Consider the following 22,690-nt stretch of genomic DNA (forward strand, 5'->3'; position numbering starts at 1 on the left):
CTTTCAGGGTTAGACAACACTGTGGCAACGAATGCCAAGCCCTAGCCTTACTGCTGCTGCCATCACTGCAGAATTACAAGTCTTAAAACGTTGCTAGGATACAGCAGCCTAAAAAGCCTGGGTCTGCAGTGCTCCAGTGAGAGAAGCCTGGGCCTCTGCAGATCCAGGTTCTAATCCTGCCTTGGGTCACACAGGAAACTTAATGTGGCCTTTAGGTGCCTCTATCCTAGGAACGTTTTAAGACTTGTAATTCCCCACAGTCTCCACCGGGTAGGCCTGGTGGATGCAAAGGAAAGTCCCCATTAAACGATCATGAGCCAGCAGTTTGAGAGAGCAGAATCATAACTCAGCTTCGAACTCCTGCTGCTGTTTCTGAGGCCGAGTCAGGAGATTGCCAGCCCAGAAGGCTTTGGGACAGAGCACGTTGGTGCTTCTCTACTTGCACTTCTGATTAATGATGCCGCAGGCTGAGACCTGATCTGCCGCCTCAGAGCGGAGACCAAGGCAGGCCTGGTGAGGACAGAAGCACACGACCATGAAAACCTCAGCTGCCGTTTTAGTGACGTTCCAAATCAGCAGACAGGGTGGCTGCTCCCCCTTCTCCGCAGGATATGTGGGCAGTGCAATCTGCACTAACGGGCACAGCCCAAGCTCAGGGAAACAGCAGGCACAGGCCGGGTGACTCGTGCTTCCAGGCCATGGCCAGGCTCAGGGGTGGGCAATAACCCTAGTGAACCCGGGTGGGCCCCTGCCGCTATAACTTACCTGCACCTCCGCCGGTACCAATGATTGTAGCTCTCATTGGCCACACATCACCGTTCCCAGGCAATGGGAAACCAGACTGGGACACCACTTTCCTCAGCTCCCATTGGCTGGGAAACAGGAATGTAAAATCCTGTGTAACTGGTTAACCAGTTAACGTAACATTTAGCCCCTGCTGCAGTTGGGCCCCAGGGGACTGGAGCAGGCCCCTGCCCGTGGTGGGCAGAGATCTGCTCCAGCTCCAACTGGTTAACCAATCACATCCCTCCTAGGAACAGCAACCCACGGCCAAAGGGAGCTGCAATTGCCCGTACCTGCTCCAAGATAGAAGTGGGAGCTGCCAGGGGCTAGCCCTTGCAGGCTGGATGTGACCCGCAGGCCAGTATTCACCCACTTTTGGCCTAGCTTCTGGCTGCAGAAGAGCACATCTCCAGTGGGCACCACCAGTAGCCATCAGGGGAGGCAGACCCCGGGGCTGCACTGCTCCACGTGCGTCTGCCCAGGCCTGGCCTCTCGTGTGGCTCACTCTCCAGTACAGTACCATGGGGCTCCTGAGCCAGCGGGCTTCTCCTCTCCCTCAGAGCAGGCTGACAAGCAGAGGTCCCCTGCCTGCCTTAAGGTGCTGGCCTAGATTCTGGAGATCAGCTTCAGCTCACTCTCCTGTCACGGCTTCTCCCTAAGGAAAGCCCCTGGAGCATGCCACCATTGCAATGAAAGCCCCACAGGCTGTGGGGCTGTTTCATTGCTGCGTAGCCGCTGGGGCTCAGCCTGCACCCTGCGAGGATGACAGGTGGGGGAAGGAGGGAGGGAGTCAGTGCTCATGTTGCAGCCAAAGCCCAGACATCTATCCACACCACAGCTAAATAGCCCCTTAGCTGGAGCCTGCTTGCGTGGGGGCATGTAACTGTAGCACAGGCACACCTTTAGCCTCTCTGTACCATGGTCCATTCAGGACTGTGAGATACTCCAGTACCAGTGTGGCACTCCTAGAAACACCCATCCAGATAGCGCTGCAGGGAGCACTGGGGCCAGACTCAGCCTCCTTACAAACGCCCCCAGGGACTTCCTAGAGTCTCAACTGGGAACCCCCTGAGGGAGGGGGAGGTCTAGGAACCACAGTGCCATGTTTAAGTGCAACAGATACCACACCACACTAGCAGCAACCACCACTTCCAAAAAGCCAAGCCACAGATGGTTCAGGGAGCCGAGAGTCTGAGCCCGGGGGGCCCACGTGGGACCCTGGTCCCTCTGAACCTGAATCTCTGCATGAGGAGTCCTTTCGTTCGGCTCAAGGCCTTTTATTCTACCCCAAGTCATGAGGTAAGAGGAGCCAAGCAGAGATTCTGAAATGAAAATTGCAGTGTGGAGACCGGGATCTTTTCAATGTCCCAACCACAGTGTCTGGAGCAGCCCAGGGTAGCTCTGCCGGCCCCTGGGATTAGAAGCCAAGACACCCATTCAACCCTTCTGGCAGAAGAAAGGAAAAAAAAACCTTGTGTGGCGCATCTAACCAAAGCCAGGGCAGCGGGGTGTTCTAGCGGTGGCGCTGTCAAGAGACTGGCGCATCTAAACAGAGGGGCTGTCACAGCTGGAAGCCCCAGGAACAGGGGTCAGATCAGAACATTAACAGCACCTCTCTCCAGTGCATGCCTCACTGTAGTTTCCAAAGACGGGGTTTTATTCTCCTCCTTGCTGCCTGAATTGCCTCTTCCCTCAGGGAGCACAACGGCTGGGGCATTGCTGTAGCTCCCCTGGCCAAGATGAATGCTTACTAGGGGGTGTAAAATCTCAGTTAATAAGTTAACTGGGTAAATGTTAAATTTAACCAGTTAATTGGTTAAACGGGCAGGCGGGGAGCTTCCGTGCTGCAGGCAGGGGCTGCTCCAGGCAAGGCTGCTAGCTCCCAGCCCGTGCTTACCAGATGGTTACCCATTCACATCCCTAAAGGGTCCCCATGCTGAACTGATTGGCTACAGGTAGAAGGTATCTATGTGAAGAGATGCCAGACTCCTCTTTCTCCTGTCTAGCAATCAATGCATTACTCATACTACCCTTCCTTCAGTTGAGGGACAGGACTTCCCTGTAACCCAGGACAGACCCTTCAGTGCAAAGGAGGAGTTGCCACACACACATGAACAGAGAGAAGGGTCGCAGCTGAACAGAGATTTCACTACAATTCCAAAGACAACCCGCTAGACGGGATGCTGTATCACATTAACGACTCTGATACAACTGGCTCTTTTAGGACTAAATGCTGGAAGCAAATATACCAGGGTAGAATAGAGGGACAGTTATAAGAATCTGAATTCTCTTGGGAGGGGACAGGGAGAGAAAAGGTAGTTAACTGCACAGTGCCTGCAGAGGTTTTAAAGATAGTCCCAAGGCCTTCTTGGCAACTTTTAAAACCTCACAAGGCAGTCACTAGCCTGCCCCTCTACAAAAGCCAAAACCTGGTGCAGAATAGGGATGTAAAATCCTGTTAAAATGCTTAACTGGTTACGAGTTAAGTTTAACTAGGTAACCGATTATATGAGGGTGGGTGTGACGAGGGAGCCACTCTAGTGAGGCTTACCTGTTAACCATTAACATCCCTAATGCAGACATTGTGGAGGAGCCTGGATCAAACCCAAAGCTGCCACCATCTCCCACGAAGGTCCCAGCATGGTCAGCATGATCTGGCGGGCTACCTCTATCATATGGAGATTATGTGCTCAAGGTGGCACACTTATAAACATCGGGTGGGGGAGAGACAGGCCTCCATGAGCCTCCTCAAGTTTCCCCAGAAGGCATAGCCCTGTGGCAGCACCAGTGACTTAGCACCATACCAGCATTTGCTGAGCTTCCATATAAACCTGGATTTAAATAAAAAGATGTTCTAAATAGGGGTGTTAAGGACTAGTCGACTATCCGATAAGCAAATGCTTATTAGATAGTCAGTCGACTAGTCTATTCCCTACCCTTTGCTGCCTCTATCAGATAGAGGCAGCAAAGGGGGGCGGGGGAAGTAGGAGTACTTCAAAGCAGCAGCGCCACACAGCTAAGTCAGGGATCAGCTGTGCAGTGCTGCCGAGCGTGGAGGCCATGGTCAGCTGGGGACTTCTCAGCTGACCCCAGCTCCATGTGGCATTTCAAATCGGCAGCACAGCATGGAGCCTGGAATCAGCAGGGGACTCTGAAGTCCCTCTGATCCCAGGCTCCATGCTGCCCCTGCTGGGGACTCTTGTATATTTCAAAGCTGGCACCCGCATGCAGCCCGGAATCAGTGGGACTTCCTGCTGGCCCTGGGCTGCACACTGAGTTCTGCATTCCTCGGGGGCTCCTGTACATTTCAAAGAAAGAATGCGGAAGTGCCTATCAACTAGTCGAGTAGTTGATGGAAATTCCATCAGCTAGTCAATTAACCATTACTTAACATCCTTAGCTCTAAAAGCAGAGGCCAGCCACGAGTCCCTATGTACGCCTGTGACTGCAGCTGCCAAGGACACAGCCAAGCTATCTTCCTGACAGGTCCTGGAGCAGTGAAGCCATGGCAGCACGTGCTTGCACACGGTCAAGCCCTGCGAGCAGCCACTAGAGCTCCAGGGGAACTTGTATCGCCCCAGATGAGTGTGCGCTGCCTGCAACGTCACTGCTCTCGGGCTTGGCTAGTGAGATTAAAACCACCTGGGAACACAACTGCAATACTGACATCTCTCTACCGACTTGCAGAACCAGAGGCAAATGCAGGCCAGGTCTGCCCCACCACGGACAATCAGTCGAAGCGATGCTACTTCAGTTATGGGAACAACGTAACTCAAGCCAGCATAGCCCAATCCACTCCCCGCAGGGTCTACACTGCACTGTCTCCCCAGGCGAGTGCTCTCCCATTGATTTAGCATGTCTTCACCAGACCCATTAAGTTGAAGTCCTGGCATCAATTGCAGCAGCTCCAATTTAGCGCTGTCGTGCAGGCGTACTCTCAGAGTGTGCACAGCTGGGTCTTTTCGCACACCAACAGAAGCCGGGGTCCTGAGGCCGGGCTCGGTGATTATACACCGTGGGTTTCTGGAGAGCAGTTGACATTGACCCGTGCAAAGCGGAGCAGCTCGACTGACACCAAGTCCACTCCAGCACAGCATTTGGGCCAGCACTGTGCCCGTGTTACACCAGGGAGAGCTGCTGCTCTAGGGGAGGGGAGGGGAGAGGAGGAGGGGGCCACAGTCTGAGCTGCACCTGACACCGACTGGCAACACTAAGCTTTGACACTCCCTCTCCCACTGGCTTCCCACCATTGGCTCCGCTTCCCCACCCCTGCAGCCTGCTCCCTAGTAGCTCCCAGAGCACAGCAAGGCCAGAGTCCAGCTTCACTCTCAGTGGTGCAGAGTCCTAGTTCAGGAGTGTTTGTGACAGGCACCTTGATCCTCTGACAGGAGGGGGCAGTGAAGGACAGGCTATTAGTGTAGTTTGGGGGTGGGGATCTCCCTTAGCACAGCAGGGAGATCAAAGGGATCTCAAAGCTTGCCAAAGCTTTAGTTATACAGGTGTCCTCTGAAGGACTTTCCTCTGTGTCTCACGTGAAGATACAGCCCTGCAAGCCATGCTGAGGTTCCGGTTCCACTCCACACAGAGAGTATGTGATCATGGCTGCTCCTTACTTCACAGATCAGCTGAATGCTGTCTTAGAGCTGCCAACTATAGTGACAAGATTACATTTCTATGGCTGGTCACTGCTGTTAGCCCTGCAGAGCCAAGGAGGCCAAGCGGGAGGGAGACAGCTGGGTTCTTCTACTTGTGTGCCTCAAAACCACCACTTGCTACATAAATCACCCTCAGCCACACTTACACCAACCCAGCCAAAACAAGGCTGGCTGAAGGCCCAATTACTCCGTGTGGTTCTGTGCATGCTGGAAGAACCCATCTTGAGCCTCAGAGCCCAGGCTGAGTTTCCAGGGCTGGCAGATCATTTTCCTTCATACCTGCGAGCAGAGTGCACAGGAAATCTCAGAGATCCTGCTGCCCCAGAGCATTAAAGCCTCGGCTTCCCTTCAAGCATGGCCCACTGAAAGCAACGGGAAGTAAGCACACATTGGGGCTGTTAGGAACCCGGGCCCAAGACAATTCAACAGAACCACATTTTGGAGCACACAACTGGGCCACTGCCTGAAGCCAATGACTGACCTCGCTGCCTATTTCTAATGCGCGCTCTGGGTGCCAAAGGAGAAACCACTGCAGGCACGCTGCTTGCATCCATGCTCTGCCGGACCCTATGGACCCAATCTTTATTATAGTACATGGAGAGGTACTGGCCCAAGAAGGTTTCTTCTCTCCTTTGAAAGAAGGCAATTTCCCTAACACTGAGCTATGTAAGAAAACTCATGACACCTCTCTGCTCCTCTCCTTCAGAGCTGTTGATGCAGCCACCTCAGACAAAGACCCTTGCACATCCACTGTTGAACTGAGAAAGGTCTTTCATTTGACCTAATTCCCCATGGTATGCTCCCCGTCTAGCCATCCCACCCCATCCCACAGCAGTGCCGATGTGATTAAGCACACTTGTGATCCCACAGAGGATTGCCTGCATCACACTGTTTACATAGCAAAGATCTAGAGAGAATCACCTTGTGGCATAGGCAGCCTCACACTGCCTTGAACAGATCAGTGGGTTCTGAGGAGAGGCGGTGGAAGCAGGACTATTTTAGTGTTAGAGGATTAAGTAAGTGAGTTCTAGAACTAATCCAATTGGAGGCTGCATTGGCTGCTGATGAGAACAGGGGACTGGAGTTCTCTTCCCATCTCTGCCACTCACTAGGAGACTCCCTTGGGCAAGTTATTTAATCTGTAGGTCTCAGTTTCATCTAGCTCTGGAGCAGATGATAATCCTTGACCACATCACAGGAAATTATAGACACCCTCTCAGATACTGCAACAGAAACGGATGTTGGTCATTAACCCAATTTCACCAGCTATGGCGATCTTACACATTACTTACCAATGGCCCGTGCCAATGCTATGACCACCTCCTGGCATGTGGTCTGATCTGAGACACCACACACAATCCGCTGGATACCGTCCACCCAGACCTTCAGCTCCATCACCAGAGTTGGGGAGGAGTTAGACTCTCTGGACCATGGCAAGGTGGTTTCCCTGTAGGGATAAAGGAACAAGTGCTTGATCTCGTGCATGCAGCCTGATCTACTGAGCCATCCCCAAATGCTTCACACCAATCAAACTAACAGGCGAGCAAGAATCCCTCCCCCCACCTTCCAGAACGCCCATTTGTCAAGATGGCCAATAGGCAATTTGCAACAGTAAGAATGTTTCAGGGGGCCTAAGGCTAGTTACCATTTGATGAACATGATTTCAAAGAGCTTTAGCAGAACAAGACATTTTAAAGGCAGAAGGAAACACCTTTAAAGCCAACATCTCTGCACGATCACCCCGCACCAGCAAGTAGTACCCCACAGCTTACTGGGCCCAAAACCAGGTGCTTGAAGCCACTCTCAGCTCAGTCCCCCACCCCATCCCACCTGCCATCTTAGGGTACGTCTAGACTACATGCCTCTGTCGCCAGAGGCATGTAGATTAGGCTACCCGACATAGTAAAATGAAGCGGCGATTTAAATAATCTCCGCTTCATTTAAATTTACATGGCTGCCGCGCTGAGCCGACAAACAGCTAATCAGCTGTTTGTCGGCTCAGTGCAATAGTCTGGACGCGCGGGTGTCGACATCAAAGATATTTGTCGACCACCCAGGTAAACCTTCCCGTGCAGACTCACCAGTAAAACTCTGTTTGCAGGCAACTTCAGAGCAGAATAAAGGGGTTAGAGTTGAGTAAGTTGTTCATTGCAAACACTGTAGCTAGTACTGGCATGATTTGGAATGGTCTATGCTGGCCAGCCAAAATACATTTTGCCTCATTGTTTGCCTGTACTCACAGTCTGTCTCCACCTGTTGTCTCCTATCTAAATTACAATCGCCTCAAGCCAGTGACTGTCTTTGTTTGGTGTTTGTACAGTGCCTGGTACTCCCCCGCCTTCTCTACACTTGGACTCCCTCATTTGCAATTGCACTACAAATTCACAATGGGGCTGCACCTTGTTTTGATTTATATGTGTGTGCGTTTGCGTGTGCGCGTGTGTATATTTGAAGGGTCTGTGGGGTTTTCCTCCTTGTGCTTTTAGCTTCAGACATATGGAAAAAAGTGTCAGGTCGCTGCTCCCTCGTTCTTGCCAGGTGCAGGGGGGCAGGAAGCTCAGCAGCGACCCGATACTAATCAACGAAGATGACAGGAGCCACATTGCCAACGACAACATTCATACGGCGTGAATCAAAACTATGAAAAGGATCCTGAGTAAGGACACCTTGAGCTGCTCCCAGTGCACTGGAATCCTAACTAGAAAGCTACTCTGTTGGGCACAAGGCCACACCTCGGTATGTTCTCTGTGTCAGCCAAAACAAACTCCAGGGAGAGTGCTTCACCCAGGAAGAGAACACAATGCTCAGAGATGCCTAGAAAATTGCAGGGAGGGGTGTTTTCAACTTGATTGGCCAAATGCTTTTAATTCCTCTCTCTCTACACCTAGGAACCTGCGCATACTATTTGTAGAGGACTAACTCTGACATCTGAACTATTCACAGCTGCTGCCAGAGGCCTGGGAGAAGGCAGGTGTAACTAGAAGCATGAGCGTGTAAGAGAATGCACTGCAAACATATCTTCAAGCCATGGCTGAAGCACAGAAGTTTAGAGACTGTGTCCAAGTCTATCTGAATTCTCAGGCCTACACCAAGGCAACGGGAGCCTGGCTGAATGAGGGAGATTCTACCACCTCCTGCTCTAGTTGGGTGGGCAGGTCCACCCCACGAATAGCTCTTCACTACACGATTTTGATACTTTCCCAAGCCAGCCAGGGCTGAAGTATGTGATAATGGACGTTAGTCTGGAATTTACAAAAATCAAAGAAACCAAACCAAACCCCACACACAAACTACACTTGGCAAATTAATTGCTTTCAGCTTGGGATGGATATGGGGAGGAAGGGTCATTATAAAGTAATTAATTCCTATCACAGTAATTACTCATTTAACACATGCCCACTTAACATGTTTTCGCAATAGCTTGATTTTTTTTTAGGGAATGTTTTTCGAACAACACGACCATCCCCGAAACAACACGAAAATAATCAAGTGGCGGACTATTTCGCACGGCGGTATAAGTTGGTGAAAACAGTGGTAATATGCACAAGTGGATGAATACACGTGGTCACAGCGCTCCTCCGCTCACTCATGTGTTTATCTTTGTGTTTTTACAAACCGCAGTGACTTGCGTTGCTAGACAGATTGTGTTGCTAGATATCTAATGTTGACATTGACAACCCAGCACCAATAAAAAATTGACTTCGCCACCTGAAATGCAACCCCCCACCTTTTCCATTATTTTTAACGGGAAAATTGACTCCGCATAACACGTTTTCACTTAGCATGAACATTTTCAGAAATGTATCTATTGTGTTAAATGAGGAATTACTGTAACCCACTGAAAAACATAAGAAGGGCCACACTGAGTCAGACTAAAGGTCCTTCTAGCCCAGTAACCTGTCCTCTCATGATGGCCAAGGCCAGGTGCCCCAGAAGGAATGAACAGAACAGGTCACCATCAAGTTGCCTACTCCCAGCCTCTGACAGACAATGGCTAGGGACACAATTCCTACCCATCCTGGCCAATAGCCATTGACAGACCTAAGCTCCATGATTCAGTGCAGCAATAATACCCAGGTACTTCTGTTGAGAGCAGAGGTTCTTATGGGTTAGCTAGATTTCTTTCTTCTTGTTATTTCAGTTACTCCAACAAGTTGGCAACAACTCACTGGGGATTTTTTCAAGCAACAACTGAAAGAGGCAAAGCAGCTCCCAGTCATTCTTGGATAGATGACTAGGAAGGAATATAAACACATTACTTGGGTATGCAGGGGTGCAATCTGGAAGGCCAAAGCACAGTTGGGGTTGCAGCTAGCAAGGGATGCGAAGGAAAAGAAGGGTTTCTATAGGTATATTAGCCACAAGAAGGTCAGGGAAGGTGTGGGACCCTTACTGAATGGAGAAAGCAACTTATTGACAGATGATGTGGAAAAAGCTCAAGTACTCAATGCTTTTTTTGCCTTGATCTCCATAGACAAGGTCAGCTCCCAGACTGTTGCACTGAGCAGCACAGTGTGGGGAGAAGATGAGCAGCCCTATGTGGGAAAAAATTGTTGGACATGCACAAGGCCGTGGGGCTGGATCTAATGCATCCAAGCGTGCTGACAGAGTTGGTTGGGGAGGTCCTAGATGACTGGAAAAAGGCAGTTATACTGCCCATCTTTTTCAAAGGGAAGGAGGAGGAGGATCTGGAAAGATACAGACCTGTCAGCCTCACTCCAGTCCCTGGAAGTTTCATGGAGCAGGTCCTCAAGGACTCTCAGCAACTTGTTTGAATACACCACTCTCAGAGTGGGAATCCTGACCTCCAGGACAGAGAACAGATTAGCAGAGTGGGGTTCATTCATGAAATCCTTCCTAAAACCAAACCTATCTGGAATATTCACCTTGCTGAAGTGTGGCTTCTTTAAGTGCTCACCCAAGGTCATGCTGAGAGTTAATGGGAGTTTTGCTGCTGACTTTAACGGAAGTAGCACCTGGTTCATTGTGAAGTGGTTTCCCACCTCCGTTGCTGCTCTGCTGTAGGTACAGTCTCCATATAGCAAGGGTTGTCAGTAGGCAAGCCATGGGCCAAAGCTGGAGCATCAGATGCTTTTGAATGGACTACAAATTCTATTTTTTTTTTTAATTTATCAACATGAGGGGGTTGTATTTTCTCTGGAGACTGGATCTTGACCAAGAAATCTGGACCTTGACAAAAAAAATAATAATTGATGGCCCCTGCCAGACAGCCTCTTCCTCACGTTAAGAGAGGTCTCTATTTCACACCCTCAGTTGGTCTGAGGCGGAAGGTGTTCCCATTTCAATTTCAGTCACCTTTTAGAGTTGGCCTTGTTGGGTTTGAAGCATCTCTCATGGATTCTTGTTCGTGTATGATCATTGGTTCTGCATCCTGGAAGCGCTGTCTTTATTTTGCACATTCTGTGGTAGTGCCACTATCTCCTTGTATGAAAACTACCATGAGGAATGAAGACTCTTTTTAGCAGGCAGTATACAGCGCACTCGCTCATCTTCAATCATTTGGCTACTGTAGATCCTTACAGCCTAGCACCTGGAATAATCCTAAATCTTAAAGTGACCTGCCAAGGATTTTAAGTATTTTGGCTTGTGCCCTTTATCATGTACAAAAGCAGGCCTGAAAATTTAAGTCTTAAGCCTTCTCTCACCCTGCTTTTTTAAAACCCAAGAAAGTCAGCTCTAGTCTCCCCCTGGATGTGCTCAAAAGGCGTATTAACTGCCTTGGAGAACGTACAAAGCAGAGCCGGATTAAGATGCTGAGGCCCTAAATTATATCAACTTTAGGAGGCCTCATAGCATTATTAAAAAAATGCACATTATTCTAACAGAAAGGACAATGAAAATAGAAATAAGGAAGTTTTATATTTGCAAAAATACAGAGACATGGATGCAACTAAAAACTAATAATTTTTTTGTATTTAGAGGCCCCTCAATCTGAGCCTCTAAAATGTAGTTTACGTAGCTTGTGCATAAATCCAGCACTGGTACAAGGTGAGCTCCCAGGTCTTAACCCAAGAGACTCTCCGACTCGGGTCTATGGAGAGCCGACTGCTCACATGATGTTGGCTCCTTCTCATATCCAGCCCCACAAAAGGCAGCTAAAAATAGTTTCTTAACATGGCTTTTCCACGAGCCACCACTTTAGTCGCCAAAGGCCTATTATTCATCCAGCAGGAGGGCGAGCTGTCTACAGGACAGTCTTTTTGTGAAGACATGCTGCATACAAGGAGCAAATGCATGAGGAGGGCTGTGTGTGACAGACACTCGGCTTTGGTTCAGAAAGCATTTGTACACTCCTTCCATGCAAAAAGCCTTGAACTTACCCTTATCCATCCACTGACTTTGATCTTTATCTATTTAGGTTTAGCACCCTTTCTCCTGATACTTTACGCATAGAGGTAGGGAGGTGGGTGACAGAACATCTTTCTCTCCCCCCCCCCTATTTATTTTGAGTTTCCTTATCCCCTAATCATAACTCCAGTTATCTGAAGAAGTAGGCTGTGCCCACGAAAGCTCATGATCCCATCTACATGTTGTGTTAGTCTATATAGTTCTACCAGACCATTTGCTTGCTGTTTTTATCCCAATATAGACCGCCTGCTAGGGCTCAAAGGAACAAGCAGCTGAGTCTAACTTAAGCAGCACATCTAGGATCATTTGTGGTATTCCTGCAGTGCCTAGGAGCCCCACTAAGATCAAGACTCTACTAGGTACTATCTATACTCCATGTTCCAAAGAGTTTACTGGCTACAGACATTGTGAGAGGAAACAGAGGGATGGAGAGTGGAAGTGGCTTACCCAGGGTTATATAGGAAGTCAGTGGCAGAACAGAAAATAGAATCCAGTCTCCCAAATTGCAGTACAATGATCTATCCACTGGACTGTCACTGTTTCAGATAGGACTCCTTCTGCCTGGTCACACTGTGCACACTCCGCCCCCAACAATTTTGAGTCAAATGAATTTCTGCCAAAGAATCGTCAAACTAATACTCCCTAAGGTCAGTTTTTAAAAAAGTGATGCCATAAATGGCAAGAGGCAGGCAGGCTCTTGGAGGTGCTAAAGAAACTCAAGTTATTACAACACTAGTCTGAAGGACCAAGAACGTAGGAGAGATGGCATTTTTAGTCAGCAAGTCGCAACACATATTTCCATTAGCTAGCAAAGCCACATGGCCACGTTTATTGATCCATGATACTTGGGTATTTCGTGTCTGCATTCCTTACAACCATGCCCGCAGAGTACAATTCATTGCAGAAAGGAGCCTGTTGGAAGCATGGCAGGGCTGCTCAGAGTCTGAGCATTTGGCCAATTTCTCCCTATGGGTTTCTAAGAGATTCTGGTCCGAAAGTAGGCAATGGATGCTCAACTCTAGTTTCACAGTGAAACACACACATGATGACAAAGGAGCCAAGCTGCAGATAAACATGGTGCTGTACATGGCCAGAGATACTGAAAGCTGACTGCTAGACAATACTCCCAAGATACACAACAGTGACAAGCTATTCCCCCACACACTTAGGGCCTTTATCAAAGTTCATTGCAATTGGAGGCAGGAGCCCCTTTCATTTATTTCAATGGCCTTTGGATCTGGCCCTTATTAGGGAGACCATCATAGCTTATGTGCATCACTCTCGTTCCTGCAAATTCAGTTAGGACAATACTTCTCTCCATGGTGTATTTTCTCCCGTAAGTTCTAAACCTGAAGGTGCCAACTACCTTCTGGAGGAGATTAAGGACCTGTTGCACCCCAACCTCAACTCCGCTCTCAGGAGATAGTCCATCACAGCCACCACACTGCATTTTTGTGAATGGCAGGCAGGGCAATAAAGATGGGCAGTATTTTCTGAAGTGGGCAAGCACAGCTTTTCACAGGGAGCAGTTCAGATCCTAAATGCCTTCTTCCCCATGAGCAGCGAGTCGATACACTCATGTCACAGCCCATTCAGCATGAACCATGGAAACTCCCAGCCTGCCTGCACAAGACAGCTACAAGTTGAACCTCTCTAGTCTGGCACCCTCAGGACCGGACCAGTGACAAACCAGAGAATTTACCAAACCCTAGGAGGTCAATATTGTCTAGGAGCATTACCAACACTTCCACTGCTTACTGGGCTCTTAGACATTTAGAGGTAAATTAGAGCTAAACAGCAGCACAGAACACAGAGCCAGAACTGGGGCTGTAAAACTTTGTAGGACTGTGGGAAACTTGGCCCCAACCCATGATAAGTGGACATCTGACTAACTAAAATCATGCCATATCAGAGAGGTTCCATCTGTACTAACTCTGTTCAGAAGGACTTACAGTTACATCTAGGCAATAGCATCCTGATGACAACCACTCGGGTACAATTTCAGCTTCCAAGTGTCGAGCTATTGCCCTCAAACCTTAATGCAGAGTACAGGCAGTCCCCGAGTTACGCGGATCCGACTTATGTCGGATCCGCAGTTACGAGCGGGGCACTTCCTCTCTCTGGTCTCGAGCAGACCAGGGAGAGGAAGCAAAGCGGCGGCGGAACGCGCGGCCAGCTCCCCCCCCCCCCCCCCCCCGTCTGCAGACCAGGGGGAGGGGGAGGGGGAGGGGGAGCAGAGCGGAGCAGAGCAGAGCAGAGCGGCGGAACGCGCAGCCAGTCTGGGCTGTCAGCTGGCCGCGCGTTCTGCCGCTCTGCTGTGCTCCGCTCTGCTCCCCCTCCCCCTGATCTGCAGGGGTGGGGGAGCAGAGCGGAACGCGTGGCCAGCTGACAGCCCAGACGCACGTTCCGCCTTTCTGCTCTACTCTGCTCCCCCTCCCCCTGGTCTGCAGACCTGGGGGACGGGGAGCAGAGCAGAGCAAAGCCGCGGAGCCCGAGGGCAGCAGGATAGCCACGCGCGTCTGGGCTGTCCCGCTGCCCGCGTGTTCCGCCGCTTTGCTCCCCGTCCCCCTGGTCTGCAGACCAGGGGGACGGGGAGCAAAGCAGAGCAAAGCCACGGAGCCCGAGGGCAGCAGGACAGCCCCGGTGCGTCTGGGCTGTCCCACTGCCCCCGTGCTCCGCGGCTTTGCTCCGGACACCTGTGGTACAGCAGCTGGGGCGCTGCCGGTTGGTCCCGTAGCGCCGCTCTGGGTGCCACGGGACCAACCCAGCAGCACCCCAGCTGCTCTGCCCCAGGTGTCCCCTAGTCAGCAGCTGCTGAAAATGACCAGTGGCTGACTACAGGAAGCCCCTGCCCCGGGCTTCCTGGAATCAGCCGCTGATCAGTTTCAGCAGCAGCTGACTTGGGGATGCCTGGGGTTCTTAAGTTGAATCTGTATGTAAGTCAGAACTGGTGTCCAGATTCAGCCACTGTTGAAACTGATCAGTTTCAGCAGCGGCTGAATCTGGACGCCAGTTCCGACTTACATACAGATTCAACTTAAGAACAAACCTACAGTCCCTATCTTGTACGTAACCCGGGGACTGCCTGTACAGCATTCAGCCAGCTACCCTCAGGAAAGTAGACTCATAGCAACTGAGGATGTGTGTCAGCTTGTCCCATTTCCCATCCTTGTTACCAAGAAACAAGGCTCACACTGAGCCGTTCTCCCTGGTAACAATCCACTGGCACGAGAACAAGAAATATGTATCTCTGCCACTGGGAACGTCTGCAAGAGAATAAGCTTTATGAAAGGTTTTTATTCTTACCACTCCCCTATGTCAACTACTTCTAGTTACTACTTCATCTCATTCTCATGGGTTTCTGAGGCTGTAGTAGTAGCTGGAGTCTTTTGGGGACAGACACTTCTCTCAATTTCTTGTTTCCCCCTTTGTGCTTTGTTAGAATGCAAGAGACATCCTGTTAGTCCCAGACGCAGTGCGAAGTCTGCGCTTGTAGCCTCTTTGATCGTCCTCTTTCCCTTTCTGTCCAGCCTTGCAAAACAAGGCTCTCAGACAGATACCTGCCCAGAGCATCTTCCATACCTGAGCCTCTGCAGCACGGTTCCAGTCAGACATCCATATGCACAAGCGTGTGGTGTAGCAGAGGAACCGGAGAGAATCAGCCTGTGGGGGGTAGAGGGGGACAAATGGCCACTGAGGTGCAGTGCTGGATTACACTTCCCCCACATATATAGTGTAACAGCTATTTGAGAGAAAGAGACCATAGGGTGAGTGTGTTCTGGAAATGTATCGAGAGCCCAGGAAGAGCCATGCTTTCCAATTGGTACCTCTCCGCTGCCAAGCCTGCCACAAAACCCTTCTGACAGAGCAGTAGTCACACTGAGCGCAGAAACCAAGAATGTTTTCTCAAGAGGCACTGAATCATGGCTGACTCAGGACCCACCCATGCCAGTCATCCTGGCAATGTCGTCACCACATGCATACGTCAGAGTTGGAGCTCACCTACCAAAGCCACTTACTCGTCATGACTGCCCAAGAACCCATCAGCCCACATTAGCCGCAGCTAGAAACAAGACATCCAAGCTGTTACATAAGGCAGAGTCAATCATTGGACCTTTCCACTTAGGCTCTTATCAAGGGTGTCTACCCCTAACCCTGGTCTGCATGACTCAGGCAGAGGAGGAAGTGGAGCGGCAAGGAGAGTAAACAGACCTGGCAACGTGGCAGTCAAAATATCACGGGGGACAAAGATAACAGGTGATGAGAGAAGAGAGGCAGAGCAAGAGACTAAGACAATAGGGGAAGGAAGATGCAGGTAGACATGAAAGAGGGGTAAAATGACACACCAGATAGAGAAGCTCAGACTATTAGAAGCCTAAATATTAGAGCTCTCAGATCCATGGGAGGAACAGGACTTGAGAGGCAAGTAGGAGGACAAGGATGAATATTTACCACAACAGAGAGATGGAAACCCCAGAAACTACTGATTTACCTCACTGATTTTCTGATTTTTTTAAACATGCACACACACACGCATGCACACCCATTGCAGCTCTTTTTTAAACATAGTGCAGCACACTAAAATTTTAGCTACCATACAATGTATATTGAAACAGAAGCAAAACTGTGTGGTAAAATTTTTTTTTAAAAAGCTCAGTAATGTAGTTTTCTAACAATTATTTCAACATTGTTGATTGAAACTATCTTGTGTCGTCCTTGTTTAACCATGAATTGTTAATGTTGTGAGAATTTACATATTCAGATTGGGCCAAAAAGTCTGCCCATCCCCGTTCTAGGTATCTCTCATCGTATTATTTCTGGATTATTGGACGGATGGAGGTGACTGACTCCCCCCAAGTCCCCAGTGTCACTTGCACCCTGGCTAAAAGCCTAATGATCAGCCTACTGCTATCTCTTCAGAAAGCAATGGAGAGCAAAGTCCACAAAATTATGAGTTACGTCATTTCTCTGGCAGAGAATTGGTTTAGTCCCCTCACTCCAGCAGGTCTGTCATCTTAAAGGCACAGCGTCAATTTACGCTGCATTGATTTTTTTATCCTACTATTGATACAACACAACTGTAAATTAAAAGGTTAGAGAAAAAGTATTTCCTCAAAACCTCTGCACTTGGCAATACATCCCATAGCCCATTTCACAATTTATTACTGATGCAAGTCTCAGTCAGTGACAGCGAAGAGAAAAACCATTTAAATCAAGAGGACATTAACCCCCCTCCGAAGGCACAGGGATTTGGGGCAGGCAAGCACTTCACACTATATTTAATTCATTTTAAAATTATATTTCAAGGGGATAGCATTCCTTCAATCCAGGGGTTTTCAAACTCTGGTCCACAGCTTGTAAGGGCAAGCCACAAGTTGGCCTCAAGACACTTTACCTGCACCTCTGCGGGTACGGGCAATCGTGGCTCCCGTTGGCTGCAGACTACCATTCTTAGCCAATGGGAGTTGCGGGAAGCAGTCCTTCCCACAGCCATTTCCAGCCAATGGCCGCTCTCCGAGCCAACAGGAACTGTGACTGCCCATACCTTTGAGGGCACCGGTAAACAAAGCGTCATGCGGCCAGCTAGCGGCTTGCCCTCACAAACCATGATGCAGAGTTTGAACACTCCTGCTTTCGTCCATGTTGTCATCTGCAAGTCAAGTATTTATAATCCTTCCCTTGCCTGTATCTCTGGATTGCTCTGTAGCAGTGTCAGATTTGAGGCATCAGAATTTCTTGGAAAGCCTTTAGCAAATAAATAGACCATCTGGTGGTTACACCCCTCTCAGTCTCAGGTGGAGGAAAATTAGGTCATACATTTGGTCTTCACAGCAAAAAGTGGTTCGTTTTTACATGGCAGTGCCTATCTGACCGTACCATTTAGGTAGAGCCAAAGCACAGGCAGTTTGTACCTTGATGTGGCTAGGAAAAGTCAGCCAACTCGCCTCTCACCTGCAGTTGACCTTGCCTAGCTACACCGAGGTACAATCTACCTGTGCCTGGGCTCTACTAGGATTTTACAGTCAGACAGGTAACACTGTAAACACACGCACATCATTTGGCAGGGAAGACACATCTATCGAAACACACACAAAAATGAGACTCACCTGCTGTTCTTCAATAGGCAACGAGGCAGCAAGCTGGGAGGCCCAGCGTTGTGTGTATACTCATCGACTTCGACACACAGCTGGGGCTGTTCTCTTGCCCTGATAGCAAAGTTTACTTTGTGCATGTCAGAAAAGAGTATCTAGCCCTACTGCCATTTGCTAAAGCCCGACCCAGCCCACTACCTCTGGCAATCATTAACCAACATTCCTCCAGCCATATGAGAGGGCGGGGAGGGGAGGGGAGGGTGTAATAAAGAAAACCAGCTGAACTTGAGCTAGCATCACAATGCAGGATTTAAAAAAAACAAAACAAAACAAAAACAAAAACCACTTAAAACAGCTACAGTGACTGACAATTCTCTTCCGATTATGCTAACATAAAAGACTCCATCCTCCACCCCAGGTAAGACATTCCTGCCCAATGATTGATCTATGCATGGGCATATTTCTATGAGGAAGCAAAACCAGCAGGCAGCATGGCCAGGGAATAGACCAAACCGATTCCCCACACACACAGCCCTGCTAATTACAGAGACTCATCTTTAACTGGAAGTTAAACTTTCAGGAATTACACTGTTTCAAAAAACAAATACAACATCTCTGCTTCCTACACCAGCCACTGACATCTCCTGGAGGCCTCTGTTCTTCTCCGGATTCTCTTTCCTCCCGCCTCCATCCCTCATCACTCATCACTCTCAGGTGACCTCATCCACACTCCTGGTTTTTGTACCACTTATTGCACCCAACACTCAAATCGACATGCTCCAGGAGCAGTAGGTTTGTAGAAATGTTGGTGGCTGGTGCCCAGAACAGGTTCAAATCGAACCTTCTACTTGTCTAAGGATCTGGGAAGGAGCTTGAGGGTCAGGCTCTGGGAGGGAATTTGGGTGCGAGGGAGGGGGTGTCCTGGTATGCAAGCTCTATGACAGAGTTTGGGTGCAGGCTCTGGGCTGGGGCAGGCAGGGGTGCAGGTGGGGGTAAGGGGTGCAGGCTCTGGGAGGGAGTGCAGGAGGAGGAGGTGGTGGGGTGTGGCACTTCACGGGGCATCCCCCCCAGCTTCTAGGCAAAGGGCCTCTGTATCCTGCTGCCAACTGATACCACCCCCATAACTCCAACTGGCTGCAGGAGCACTCGAGATGTGGGCAGAGCATGGAGACATACCTGCCCAGGGGCTGCAGGGACATGCCAGCAGCTTCCAGCAGGCAGGAAGTCGCTCTAGCCCCACTGTACTGCCGGTGGTGGCGAGAGCCCGGGGTGGCAGGCGGATTCAGAGGATGCACCAGGAGACCCAGCTCTGAACTTTGCTGGACCCAGGTCCCCAAGCCAAGAATATTCCTGGTTCTTGGGCACCACAAGTTCATAACACTCCACCCCTGCCCTCTGATCAAGCCAAGGGCAGAGCCTCATGGAGAGCCTACCACTTCCTTCACTGCTGTTGTCTCCTCTACATTTCTCTCCGCCCAGTCTCCTAAAGCTGGGATTGCCTTTGCCTCCCCTTCTTCTTCATCGCGTCCCTGAACTCCCGCTGCTTCTTTTTGTTGCTACTCCCTCTATAGGGATTTTTAAAATTCATCCCTTCATTCCTCACCTTCGGAGATCAGGCTCTCCACCAAATGGATTCCTGTAGCCTCCACGATTCCCCTCTCCGCAACCTAGCCATCATGCAGCACCTCACACACACACACACACACACACCCCGCACCTTCCTTCCTCCTCTTCCCACCAAAGCACCTCTCTCCTCACATCCCTTCGCTGATGGCCTAGGTGTAAAAAGAAAGCCGCATCCTTGGTCCTAAGGCTGAACCCTGCCTACCTACCTCTCCAACAAATACTGTTTGCTTGCACTTAGTTCACTAAACAATCTGGATCACACTCTCCCGGCGACCTTTCCTCTTAGTTATTTACTGCTTTCCCAGTCCGTGTGGGATCTGCTAACCATCAGTGCCAACTTCATGTTTTCTTTCAGGTCACTGATAAAAATCTTAATAGAACAGAGCTAAGAGTCAATCCCTGGGGGAAGCCACTAAAGCATACCCACTCAGTGAGGACTGCCCACTTACAAATTACATTTTGAGTCCTTCAACCAGTGTTTAATCCAGTTTAATCCATCTAACATATGCCATGTTAATCTTGTATCACTCTAGTTTCATTCATATTGGGGGGGGGGGTGATATATATATCTCTCTCTCACACACACACACACACACACACACACACACACACACACACACACTTATCAAATGTCTCATTACAGAGATATCCAGTTAATTTGATGGGGTGTACTTTCCATAAATTACATTGACTGTCATTAATTACCAGTCTTTAATTCTTAATGAGATCCTATATCAGCCAGTACATTATTTTGTCTGGGATCAATATCAGGCTGATAGTCCCTTTTAAAATATTGATACATTAGCTTAATTCCAGTCTTTGGAACTTCTGCAGGGTTTCTAAGTGCTACTGACATTAACATAATGGACCCGAGAGCTTCTTGGCCAGCTCTTTTAAAACTCAGCAATGAGTTATCCAGACCTAAAATAGTAAATAGTATTCTGTACTGAAAGCATCTGATCTTCAAAGTGAATGCTGGATAATGCCAAAGACATCAAATGAATTCAGCATTACAGCGAAATCCAAAGTTACAGGAACTAAATGGAGTAGCACTGGAAAAAAAATTATTTAATGGTTGTAGATGTCTGTGCAATAAACTTGGGAACAGGCAAAATCTTAGATTAGCATCTCTGTAGATTTTTGTACATTAATAAAAACTAGTATAAGACAAGCCAAACTCCTCCTGGGCTACTTTTTCTAATGAAAAGGGGCTTTAAAAAAAGTAACTGCAACTAGTTTGTAAGGGAGGGAGGTGCAAGTGTAATAGAATTCCTAACTTCAATCATGTATTTCAGAAGTAGCATTTGATTTTAGTTCTGCCTCAGTTGTAGAATAAGGGAACTTTTAAAATCACCAGTGTGCGGGTAAATCCCTGGTTTTAGGATTTAGGCCTGGGAGGTGTCAGCTTGCAAGAGTCCTGGTTTAGGGGATGGGGTCCTCCCCAACTTGCATGTCTACTCCACAAACCTCTTAATGTCATTTAGGACAGCTGTTGCCTATGTGACTCTTTCAGGTGACCAGCTTGCAGGGGACAAAAATTCTGGTACATGTACACTGGAAAGGGCGACCAGGATGTGCTAAGGGGAGAGAGAGTTACCAAATATGCACAACTCCCTAAACAGCCCATTTCCTACGGGCAGGGGCGTCTTCTCCCCAGCCACCAAATCCCTTCTCAAAACCCACTCCTTTGCCCTGGCTTTCCACTCCTCCTTCCTCAGCCTCAAAGGCCAGAACAGACGTGGTTCTCCCACTGTTTAGGAGGGCTTAATACTCTTCCCTCCCCAATCTCTCCTCATGCTCTGCCTTTGCCCAAAGTGGGCTCTGCTCCTGCAATCAGCTTCATGGACAAAGCGACTTCTGCGTGGCTCCCTGCATCTGGATTGAACCCCACCAAAATCATTGGGGTGATGAGCAGATGAGCTCTCTGCAAGGAGATTCCTGCACTGCAGGGTCAGGTCCTTAGACCAAAGCCTTCAGGGTCTCTCTTCCCCCTCTTCCTCAAATATCGGAAGCACCACAGTGCTTTACAGACCTTCACCAACAGTTGATATTTATCTTGGGGAGAGAGGGGAGAAAGACGCCAGGGGCAGCAATCACTCCTCCAAGCCTGCTGAGCCCATAGCCCTGGCTGGTACTTTGCTAGTATCACCTTTCAGGGAATTCCAAACTTACCCGTTTTGCAAGGTGCACTTGGAGAAGAGAATTTGACAGAGGTTTTAGCAGAATTTATATCACCCCAACTCAGCAGGAAATCAACTGCCAGTATCTCCCATCTGCAAAGCCCCCCAGTCACACCTCATTTATAATACAAAGCAGCTCAGAGCCAGAATGCAGCCTTTCAGAGAAACTCTTCTGGCTTTTGTTCCATGGTGGGGAACAGACAAAGGGGGAGCTATTCTCAAGGGGTTAGGCAGGCTATTTCCAAGCAAACGTTTTGTTTTGGAAACACAATGAGTTTCCCCTCACATAATGCCCACAGCTCAAGCATTCATTGGGAGCCTCTTTCTTTCCCACCCAGACCCCTACCCCAACTGGTGTAATTGGACATACCTCTTTATTATTCAGGGCAGGAGGGATGGGAAGAAACTGATGGGCTAGTGCATAAAGACAAGCATGTATCAGAAAACAAACTCATCAAAGCACCTAGGCTTTGGGTGGATACACCTAATTAGGCAAGAAAGCCTCCCCCATTCACTTTGACATGTGTGCTTATGGTTCAGAGGAAGATACGCAGGGCAGATGACTTGGAAAGAACTTTATTCAAGAATTCTACTTGCCCAGTGTTTTCTTGTCTGTATAGGACTCTCAGCTTTCCCCCACCCACCCCACAACACAGTTTCAACTTCTGCCTTGACCAGTCAAGTCCTAACCTTATTTTTATGACTTATCTAATGTACTTGCACGGCCCAGCTCCTTACCCATAGTATCTGAATGCCTACTCTTTTCACACAAAGACCCCCATCTGGTAATGCTATTATCCTCTGTTTTACAGATGATGGAGAACTGAGGCACGAAAAGACAAGACAAGGCTTCATGCTAACTGTCAAAGCCCTAGGCCAGCAACAAAAGCCCTGCATCATTTATTGCCTCCAGTGTCAAATTTAGCATCAGGGAAGAGAACTGAGGCAGAGACAGAGTGAAAGACAGTTAGCAATCAGGGAGACC

The 22,690-nt window shown here is 49.0% G+C and overlaps 1 protein-coding gene across 17 annotated transcripts in view; it reads right to left on the reverse strand.

Annotated features, from left to right (window-relative positions):
- The window catches only part of RASSF7 (Ras association domain family member 7), a 124,311-nt gene that overhangs the window by 18,415 nt on the left and 83,206 nt on the right, over positions 1-22,690 (reverse strand). For 9 of the 17 annotated variants that reach the window (XM_075928284.1, XM_075928278.1, XM_075928286.1 and 6 more), the window contains 2 exons: positions 15,390-15,470; positions 6,731-6,885 (listed from right to left, as the gene is read on the reverse strand). In XM_075928284.1, coding sequence (XP_075784399.1) covers positions 6,731-6,885; positions 15,390-15,470 — 236 coding nt within the window. Of the gene's footprint in view, positions 1-6,730; positions 6,886-15,389; positions 15,471-17,914; positions 18,014-22,690 lie in introns of all 17 variants that reach the window. The other 8 variants (XM_075928291.1, XM_075928287.1, XM_075928280.1 and 5 more) reach the window with 3 other exon arrangements.

The sequence above is a fragment of the Pelodiscus sinensis genome, chromosome 4, assembly GCF_049634645.1.
Source record: "Pelodiscus sinensis isolate JC-2024 chromosome 4, ASM4963464v1, whole genome shotgun sequence".
NCBI lineage: Eukaryota > Metazoa > Chordata > Testudines > Trionychidae > Pelodiscus > Pelodiscus sinensis.